Genomic DNA, 11,231 nt, shown 5'->3' on the forward strand with positions numbered 1-11,231 from the left:
TTCCAGCTCCTGCACTTTATGACCACTGATACTTGTGACGTTTTTACATCCTTGCATTTCCCACTGAGCCTGTAACTGTAAACTCTGAGAAACATGCTTAGATAGACGGATCTGCACATGAGTTACATGGCTCAATAATACACTGTAATATATACTTATCAAGAGTAAAAATATATATATGTATAGAATACACAATATATAATATAAAGAATTCAGTTAGAATACACTTTACAAGACCAAACTTATACTACCAATATATAATATTTTAGTCATTATACAATTGTGCAAAGTAGTTGTAGTTATTTTGTATTTATTGAAATGTAACAAAGTAGAGTGTGAATTTAATATGTGCAAATTGTGAAGGGATACTGAGGAAATAAAAAAAGATTGCAGTCTGGCCAAAACTGTTCCAAGTTGCTAAAAGCCACTCATTTTAAAGCATATATCATTTTGAATAAACATTTAATACAGCTCAAATCTGTAAATTAACTCAGTTTAAATAATTTCTGTTTCCTTACTGTCCTCTGATTCTCCGCCCACAGTTCAGTCACATCGCCATCTGGGGAAGCATCGGCCTGTGGGTGGTGTTTTTCATTATCTACTCCTCCCTGTGGCCCCTCATCCCTCTGGCTCCCGACATGTCAGGAGAGGTAAGCACCCACATGCTTACACACACACACACACACACACACACACACACACACACACACACACACACACACACACACACACACACACACACACACACACACACACACACACACACACACACACACACACACACACACACACACACACACAGCAACAACTTCCTCTGGTGCTGAAGAAACTGCTGATATAATCGTCTATCACTGACTGACCTGCAGCGCCTCATATTTCATTTTCTGCTGCAGACACATGCTGGTGGGAACATTTCTGAGTTCAACTTGACACAGGTCTTTGTAAGGAGAGCCAGATGGGTGTTAACTGTCAGACCTCTGGCTTGTGTTGCATAATGACTTAATTGGGCCAATTAGCCCAGTGTTTGCATTTCTCTGCCCTCCCTCGGCTCTGAGTATCCGCAGGTGACATTGAAACAGTGAAGCAGTCTGGAAGCTAAGCAAATAGAGGATTTGGTATACACACACGCTGATGTCTTAAAAATCTTCCCAGCAATCACCAGGATCAGAATTTGAGTTTAAGATGCACTTAAAAACTAATGAAATGTTAATAAAAGATCAACTAAAAAAGCCACCTTTACTTCTTTACACTGTTTACTTGTTTGAGTTGTTATTTACATGTGAATGGGACGACCGTCTCTCTGGGTCTCCACAGGTGGTTAATGAGAGCCTATTAACCACAGGTGACGTTTCCCAGTGCATTCTGGGGAGCAGAGTGAGGCATCTTTTCATTAGGGAACAAGAACACAGCAGGAGGCTGCTCAAAGAAAAAGGCTGGCACCACACAGCATGCCGAGGAAGAAAAATATCCGTCCATTAGGGATTCTGTTTGTGTGTGTGTCCTGTTTGAGATAATGCTTCTGGCATTTGGGGATTCAGTGAATGTGTAGATTGTAACAGTTCACTGCAGGGTTAGGGCTTTCGGGGGTTCAGTACGTTTCACCATTTCTGGCTCCTATTAGATGAGATACTCCACATGTCAGACATAATTGGAAAAGGATTTGAAACATGGTTGGGAATATGCCTAACGGCAGCTCACGAGAGAGATGTGTCTCTGGGATATCTTGCATGAAAGACTCATGGATTAGTAAGGTCTAACTAAGTAACAGTGCAGTATTCACTATGCAAATAGGTGTTTATGTAAAGACCTAAATTAGACATGATAAACCACAACAATGTACAGCCTTATGCAGACAGCATTTTACAAAAGAACATGTGATGATCAGGTACATTTTTATTGGCTATAGAAACACTCAGATTTAAGTTCAGAACTTCAACATCTTGGAAAATATGTTCATCCACAGAGTTAAGAAGTTAATATGAGTCTTCTATCTGCCTCTTCAAACAAGTAGACGGCTAGTAGATGGTTCCTTGAGCGTTGAATAAAGAGTGGAAACAGGCTGTGGTAACACCATCTGCTCACTGGCACAGTATACTATGTTTATTAATGAGCTTTAAATGTGCAGGTCTGTTACTTTTGGACACAGCCTGTGTCCAGGCTTTAAGATAAGCTAACCAGCTGCTGACTGTTGCTTCATATTTACTATTCAGCCACTATTCATGCAAGTTAGTATTTCCTATGATTTCAAACTATTCATTTGAAGTCCACACTTAGGTAAATGTCTTAAACTTCTTATCAAACTTGCTGTTTGAATCCTTTTAAAGGGCTGTCAGTGCCGATTTGGGACAGAAGAGGTAACGGAATACAACATTCTTTGTTTACAATGCAGGTGTTGCTGTATATCTGATTGTATGAATTTCCAGCATGTTAAGTCAATGACGGATGGCCACTTAAATGACAGAACTTACTACACACGCAAACACACACACACACACACACACACACACACACACACACACACACACACACACACACACACACACACACACACACACACACACACACACACACACACACACAGGGGCGGTGGGTACATTAGCTTCACTCTACCCCCTGTTTGTGAAGCCTGGTGCTTTCATCCATGTCCTGCAGCACTTGACTGAAGACAGTAATGGTGTCCTGTGGGCAGTTGGTAACCCTACGCCCCTGCCCCAACTCAGGGATGCCAGTACATCATCAAACGGGGACACATCTCTCCGAAACCTGAGAAGGCATCTGTGGCCTCTGAAGAGCAGGATAACTCTGAACCCTGATGCAGCCTCGCATACTTCACTACGGCCTCCTGGATGTGTTCTTGAATCTTCAAATATATGTGTGCTCTTAGTCCTTCTCTCTATTTTTTGTATCAGCTTTTTCCTCTTTGTTCTCTTCATGCTCATCTTCTCCCCCCCCCCACTGCCAATCGAAAAACTGCCCGAGGGCCAACAACATAACAGACACCAGAACTCCTTTCTCCTCCTGTTTCTGCTCTCAATCACTACCCAGATCAGCGCCTTTAACAAGAGACGTTAAGCAGTGCCGAGCTTTATGCGAATGCATTCATCAATGTCAGGCTAAATATTCTTTTGACGATTGACAGGACAGGTGCAGGATCTCTCCACAAAAAAAATCACACTGTTCTTTTCACAGGTACTCCCAGAACTGGCTCATCCCGCTTGCACCTCGTAAAAGTCTGACACAGTTATCAAAAGAAATGTGAGATTATTCTGCTCCAACCGTGTAATCTGCCACGCTAAGCGGCTTAGCTTCACCTCAGGAGATGTCTCTTGTAGACGTTGTCATACTGACCTGCTGTCTGCTGAATTGCCTCTTCTATCAACACAGCTGCCTGCCGTACAGTTTATCCCTCTCTCGCTTTGCTTCTCACACACATTTTGCTGTGAGTTTGGAGCAGCTTTCAATCAAACTCAAGTTCTTGTTCATCGTTCTTCTACAGTTACATCTCGGTGATAAGAAAGGCTTTCTCCGATAAAACAATCTTTTATCAAGAAGTTTGTTAATGTGAAGCGTGCCAGGAATACACTCGGGGCTATCTATGTCAGCCTGTGAGGAATTAAGAGCAGGAATGAAAACATTTCTAGAGAAACAGATCACATTATTAGTTTACCGGCATTTTGAAAGAATGGTTTATACTCGGATTTATTTTGTTTAGCTATAGTTGAGTTTAAAAAGCTTAGTGAGTTATTTATAAACAAGCACAGGAATCCATCAAAATCTCATGTATCTTCACTTATCCATCTGCCACTGGGTTGAAAGTCTATTTTCTGGCTGGATGTGTCTTTTTATCCTTTTACCTAGAGTCAGGAATGATAGAGGTGAGAGAATTATAATTGAAAACTTGATACCATTTTGGAGCTTCATCCATCTAGGTTTCAATTGCTTGGTTTGGTCCATTTGTTAAGTAAATTATAGTGAACACAGACGTACTTTACTATAATGTGCAGCACGTAACATGATGTGCTGCTTGTAGGGGGTCAGTTGCCAAATTATAAAGTCCTCAGGTTCTGTAATTCTTGTCAAGAAGCCACACATTTAAGTCTGATTTATGTCTCGTATCATTTCACCGCTCTGGTTGCACTCCATAAAGTATCATGGCAGTGTTTTGCAAGTTTTGGTCCATTGTTTTTTTGTGTTTTATTACCCTCCAGGCAGTTACTGGCTTGGAACCATCTTAAAGAGAAACTGGAAACTCAGCTAAAGACAAGCAATCCATCAAAGTGCTTCACTAAAGACATCTTTAGTTGTCAACAGGTTTTATTATAGTTGAATGCCGTGCACCTTAAAGGGCTGGGTTAGATAACAAATTATGAATTCATGTGCTGCCAATATTTCCTAAAACACCCTGTTAGTGACGGATACTTTTCTCTTCATGTAGTCTTTCAAATGAATGATCTAAAGAAATTGATATGAATTCTGAAATTGTTGACCTTCAGCAGGCAGAACTACTCCTCTTCGAGAGAACAAAAAGTTCCAGATTTGTAAACTTGTGAAAGACCCAGTGATGGATTTACTGACCCCTGTTCATCACTGCTGTTGACTTAGTCCCTCCGTGGTACTTGTGGAATCCTTTTGGTTCTTCTTTCAGACCCATGAGCGTGTCCTATGGGAGGATTTTTTTTGTTCAGCCTCCCCTGGATAATGATTGATAAACAACAGAACACATGGTGGGTGTAATAACTGGACATGGTGTACAGTATAAGTGAGATTTAATCTGCTGTACAAATACTGTAAATCACATGTGTGTAGTTGTGGCTGTCGAGTTAGAGGTATGTACGTAAAACCTTTTTTTCTCTGTTTTCATAGTGGACGTCTTGCTGTCTTTGTTAGGCGACACACGGAGAGCATGGAGTGGTTGAAAGACCCCGCTGAGAAAGTCCGTGCTTATTTTACACATTGACCTCTTCAGGGGTGGTTATTGGCTGATTTGTCTCTGCTGATGACATTTGGGGAATTTGTGGATTTGCCTTGTCCAAGCAAAGCTGCTTTTTTGCCCTTTTATTTGCTTTCTTACGCATTTCTGCTTTTAATGCTCTTTTCTTTTACTGAGCATGCTTGTTTCTTTCAACCTCAGTCATCTGGTCTGGCTAGACTGTGCTGTGTTTGCTATTGATCAAAAAGAAGCTTAGTATTCACAGAAATGTCTAAGAATTGCGGCCCTATTTAGCTAAATGTTTGGTTTCATCTCCAATGGCCTTCCTCTCCTTGAGGCCAGCGTTAACAGTGTTGTCTGGTTAAGCCAGCTGAATTCAGCCAAGTGGAGAATCAACATGACTAGATGCCGACCAAAGTCAAGTCTGAGACAGGATTCAGCGGAGACTCTCAGTTGACTTAATAAAAAAGTTTGTACAAAGAAGCTCTGTGCATTCAGGAAGCTAATGTTTGAATATTAGCGTCAAAGGAATACAGCTGCGTAAGTGTTATAAAGTACTTTTTTCTTAAGTCTAACTGGCTGAAACCAGAGCATACTAAAGATGGGGTGAATTACCTTTACGTTTACAATGGCAGGCAGGAACATCATTTAAACTGCTGAGTCTACAGGCGTTCTTAAACATGATCAGCACGTGTGTCAGCTTCCCTTGATCATGTGTTAGTGGAAAAGGAAAACAATAAACATTTGGTATGGTCTTCGTATCCTTCCACATACTTCTAAAGGAGGATCATTCAATTAAATGCTATCAATTAAATCTATGTTTTTCCTTCGTACCTTAGGTCTTCCCACAGTATACTTACAGTTAAGTGTGTTGGCCACTGGGCAGCTTCCCTTCAGCAGTTAGGGATTAAGTTGCTTGACCAATTTCCCACCAGATTTATCCAGGAGTTGAAAGGTTAGATATCCACCTCTCTCTCTCTCTTTTTTTTTAAAAAGGTACCATGAGCACCATTTGCTAGTTGTGGATTGTTTTAATAAGACCACATCCTAGAGGAAGCTACAGCATTCTTGGCCCTTTTTATTTTGGCAGACAAAGCACTGAACATGCTTTGTGTCTGCCGAGTTAGTAGCTTCCTTTTTGGATGCGGTTTTATGATCTGGAACTTGGTCACAACGTCTTTATAGAGGCTGACGACCAGAAACCTCCCAATCACAGTCAAATATAAAAAGGCAGAGGGCAGGGTCTCTAGAGACGCAGATTTAGAGGGATTATCTTCATTGCTTCGCCTTTTTTAAATGTGGTAGTTGGGTAGTAGAAATAGACAGGAATAATGGGTAAAGAGACTTGAATGCTATGCCTTTTTAACCCATAGGCCACCAATAATCTGACCTCTCTAACCTCTTGACCACCACATCGTCCAAGTCCACCATTTTGAAAGGAGTAGAGACACTAATGGCGCATTTCCACAACAGGGCCTCGCTCGGTATGGCTAGGCCTCGTTAGGACTGGCTCACTTTATGCTGCTGCGTTTCCATTACAGTTTAGTAGCTGGGGCAGTAACTATAGTAACGCAGTGTAGGCGGAGCCGTGACGTCATCTTCAATGAGAACCACAGAAAAACATCAGCCGTTAGCTGTTAGCCCTCAGAGCTCACAGCTCCTCATATGTCTTTATGTCTTTATTAGGATCCCCATTAGCACTAGCATGAGCATTGGCTATTCTTCCTGGGGTCCTCACACACTCAAAACATACATAAACATACAACAAAATTAAAACAAAACAAAACAGCTCGTAATTTCATGCAATTTACAGTGAAATGAAGTGAAACTAAAATGGTCATCCAATTATCACCATCCTAAGGCCAAACAAAAGTAAATACAAATAAGTGTACATAATAAGAGCCGGGACTCGATTAAAAAAATTAATCTAATTAATTAGAGGCTTTGTAATTAATTAATCGAAATTAATCGCATTTTTAATCAAATATACATATTTGACCTGAGAACAGTGAGAAGCAATTTTCACATGGATTTTACTCCAAGTGGTCTACAGTCGAGTGCAATCCAGTGAGCCAGGGAGTTGGTTATTTTCTCAGACGTGGACTTACTTATCCTGGCCCTGAAACCAGTCATCTGGTTGAGTGTGGGTTGGGTCAGGGTGTGGTTCCTTGCACTCGGAGTCGGGCTAATGTCCACGCTAGCTGCTACATGCTTTGCATTTAGGTGATACTTTAGGCTTGATGTGCTGCGGTGATATGCAAATTCTTTTTTGCATAATTTGCACACAACCGTGCTCTTATCGACGCTTCCATCCGTCCGTTTTTTAAAACAACATTTCCCATCCACGGGGCCGACCAAAGCGGTCTCATCAGCTTGTTCGTTCATGTTTGACTATTGTTCACCGTGGTTTGTTGTTGTTTGAAGTCCCATGCTGAAGTCATGAACGTTAGTTGGTGCTCCAGTATAATCGCTACGCCTGAAACTCATCCAGTAAGAAACGTTCCGCTGTGCAAAAATAAGTGCTGATCATGGCTCTGTACATGACTGTTCTCTGTCCCATATTTGATTTAGATTTGGGTAATACAAACCTTCCTTCTATTGTATGTCGTGTTTGATAGTTATGTTGTGCATATTGCGCTATAAACCTTTGTGATAATATATCTGGTGAGTGAGTCACTGTAATATTTCTGACAACATTTAATAAAATACAAGTTGACCTCTGTCTGACAGTTAACCATTTCAGTGTCTCCAGCATTTCAGTGACTCTGGTTCTGTAGGAGCACTGTTCAGAAACTAGACAAAAGTTAAACAAGTACAAACCACAGACTGCCTGTGTCATGGCGAATACAGTCGCTGGTTTATTTATGTCTGTAGGCCGTTGTTGTGAGTGTGGACGGTCGGAGCATATACAACGTTAGCTTAGCCGATCTCTATTCAGAAAACACGCATTTTAAAAGGGTTTTTCGCCTGCTGTCTGTCTGCAGACTTGTCAAAGCATTAATTCATGGTTTTTACTAACTGGTATCAGTATGTTGTTACTTCGGCATCATTTTGAAACGTGTATTATAATTACATCACGGTCAAATATGTTCATCTTGTTGTAGTTGTAGTCCCCTTGCCAGCGATTTTCTCTCTAGTTTAGCATACTCAGCCCGACTCAACCTGGTTGTTGGCCCGGAAAGAACCTCGATTTTATGGGGCCAGAAAAACTGTGAAATAGTACCCGCTAGCCGGTACTACGCCAAGTGGAAACGCAACCAAAAACAGGCCGGGCACGACACGCTTAAAGCGAGCTCCGCGCTGCAGTGGAAATGTGCGGCCATAACAAACAAACATCTAACATCAGTTTATAAGTCATTTTGTGTGTGTACATAAGCACATATGATTCTTTCTGTCCGCTAGTGTTGTGTCTAGTCCGTCTGTCTCTCTGTGTGTGTGTGGCCATGGGGGGGTCAGTGGCCTGTGAAAACACACCCCTCCATGCCAGCGGACACTACTGTCTGTCCAGCCAGACAAGTTTATTAGTTTGTCCTAAAAATACAGCCCCGCTCCTCGGACCCCTCTCACCCCGTGCAGCTCCCAGGGGGCCCCTGGTATGAAGCATTGCTCGCATCCACCAACAGTTTTGGCCCGGCCCGTAGTCCTGGAGCCTGGCCAGATGCCTGGAGACAAACATGTGTTGATTGTAATTGGATAGATTTGTTTGTATATTTAAACATTGACGTCAAATAGAGGTACTAACAATGAATTATGCAGCTTTTTTAGGTCTACTTTTTCTTTCAAAGCTGTTACTTATGTTAATGTATTTCTATTTCACAGTTAAGTTATAATAAGTTATTGTACCAAATGTAATGTTGTGATAAACTTGAGGTTTAAAGTATCAGTCCTGTATATACGTCGTTTTGGGCCCAGAGGTATGCACAGGGATAGGAATATGGTTTATAGATTTAACTTGTTAAAGACTGAGATGGTTTATTTTTCAAGCTCTCTTGACTTTGATTTAATATGCTCAGTATACATCACTGGTTTATTTTCAAAAGACTCTCAAGACAAGTTAAACGCTCCCATTAAAATGCATGATACATTGGATGAAAACGAAAATAATTAAACTGCCTCACGACAAAAAAAACAGTAAATGTTTCCACCAGGGCTGCGTAATTTCGGAAATTGACATGAAAATATCCCGTGCTTCGATGCAATTTTCCCTCATCTCATTCATTTTCGGCCTCCGGGGCGAGACAGAGAGGCTCTATTCATCAGTCCCATCTCAAACTGTAGGGAGAAAAATACTTTTTGATTACCTTTCATTTGGGGTTTCCTCTTCCCCCAGTGTTTTGTCAGACATCAAAGTCAATTTGCAGGTAATGGCCAACAGATTAGCTAATTTGAGCAAACCTGGGGCTTTGATAGTTTTGACACTGATCGGTGTGTGAATGTGTGTGTGCATCCTAAGGGCCCTGCCTGTGTCACATTACAGGAAGGACACTGTCGAGGGGCCCCAGCAGTTTAAACAAGTGGCATATTACAATGCAAGGAGCAGGAGTTTGCGAGTTTTGCACTCCGACATGTAATGACAGATAGTTTCAATGCAGCGAGCCAAAGCAAACATCGTTTCACCCCAGCAAGACGATCAGCTGTCTCCCCTCCGCTCTGCACCCAAAACAACCGCCTGACACAGACACGGCTTTGTGATTTTTAATTTAAATCATCACAGGCGACTGGCTGCTACTAATGAAGCATATTTCTCCTACAAATGAAGGAGTACGAAGAAGAAGCAGTTTCTTAAAATGCCAGACTTGTTATAAATCTCATCTGAATGTGTTTTCCTTCCAGCAAGAAACATGTGTCTCAGTGAGGATCACAGCAGATTTATTTTTGCTCACGAGCTTAATGTGAACATTTCTTCTATACTGATTAAAAAATATAAATATAAGCTCATTGTTTATTACTCAGAGGAGTTTTGTGTGAACGTTAGGTCAACTTTACCGACTCTAATGATATGTTGCTCCAGAAAATAAGAATGTTATTGACACTTTTATCTACAAAAATCCAGCTTTCATATTTGTATCTACTATTTTCCACTTAAAAGGGCTTAGGCCTGCAACAAACAATATTTTGTATTATTGATTAAACTGCTAGTTATTCTAATAAATATTAGTTTGGTCTATAAAATGTAAAAAATAAAGTAAACAAGACTGTCGAGCCGACGCATGCATAATGATCCTAAATGCTAACATTAGCATGCTACTATGCTAATTATGTTGATGTTAAACACATTATGTTTACGGTGTTCCCCATCTTAGGTGAATGTGTTAAAATGCTAAAATGTGATAATTAACACAATGCAATTATACAAAATTACTTACTTGGTTTTTTAAATAGTTGCAGGTTACTTTTCTGTGACAAACAATTAGTTTGTAGTCAACAAAGAAACACGTTAATGTTCATAATTTAACAAGCCTTATTTAAAGAGTCATTTAGTTATACATTTAGTTTTTTAGAAAAGCTACCATTGAGAATTGATTTTCATCGCAATCGCAATTACCTATCATTTGATTTTCCTCTATGGAGCTTTTGTATTTATTTTAAAGCAACCATAAAATACTTTGCCAACTAGCTAATGCTTTTCAGATATGATGCGTTTTGGGCTTCCTGTGGATATTCTCTACAAACATTATAAAATAACCTGCACCTTTAAACTTATATCATTACAGTTCATACAGACAGTGGATGGCTTTTGTATTACATGTATCATTAAAAGCAGCTCAGATCCCAGTCCTGAGTCTCCTGGGGCCTATGCTACGAACCTGGTTCAACCTAACCTGGATATGTTTGAGTTAGCCGGTTGGCCTAATCCAAAACATACGCGCTCTCGCTAAACTGTCCTACGACGCTGGTTATCAAGTGGATCGCTCAAGCCAGCCGTGTCCTATCTAGTTAGGTGCGCGTTCACATGAAAGGGGTGGTATTTGGAGCATTCGACCAATCACAAACATGGAGAAGCGTACTGACAGCGCAGCGTCATACTTCCTGAATGAAAAGTGAACTTTAATACTAGTCAAAAATGAAGAAGTTAAACTTTAAACATCCATGACTTAAACACTTTATCCAGGATAAAAGCCACAGAGCTGCACCTGCAAGGTGAATACAGCTGGCAAAAGAAAAAGTGTTTGAATGCGTACATTAACAGGTTTATGATATCACTGCCCCGTCTAAAACACGATCTGACTTCAATTACATTTGTCTCGAGTGTTTCGTCAACTTATGTGTTGCTTAAAATAATACTTCTGCATACAGTATG

At 40.7% G+C, this 11,231-nt stretch overlaps 1 protein-coding gene across 2 annotated transcripts in view; it reads left to right on the forward strand.

Moving 5' to 3' along the window:
• Window positions 1-11,231, forward strand: part of atp8a1 (ATPase phospholipid transporting 8A1) — a 124,589-nt gene that overhangs the window by 105,449 nt on the left and 7,909 nt on the right. For both annotated transcript variants that reach the window (XM_034093571.2, XM_034093573.2), the window contains one exon: window positions 543-650. In XM_034093571.2, the coding sequence (XP_033949462.1) occupies window positions 543-650 (108 nt within the window). The remainder of the gene's footprint in view (window positions 1-542; window positions 651-11,231) is intronic.

Source organism: Pseudochaenichthys georgianus, chromosome 10, assembly GCF_902827115.2.
Source record: "Pseudochaenichthys georgianus chromosome 10, fPseGeo1.2, whole genome shotgun sequence".
In the NCBI taxonomy this organism is placed as follows: Eukaryota; Metazoa; Chordata; class Actinopteri; order Perciformes; family Channichthyidae; genus Pseudochaenichthys; species Pseudochaenichthys georgianus.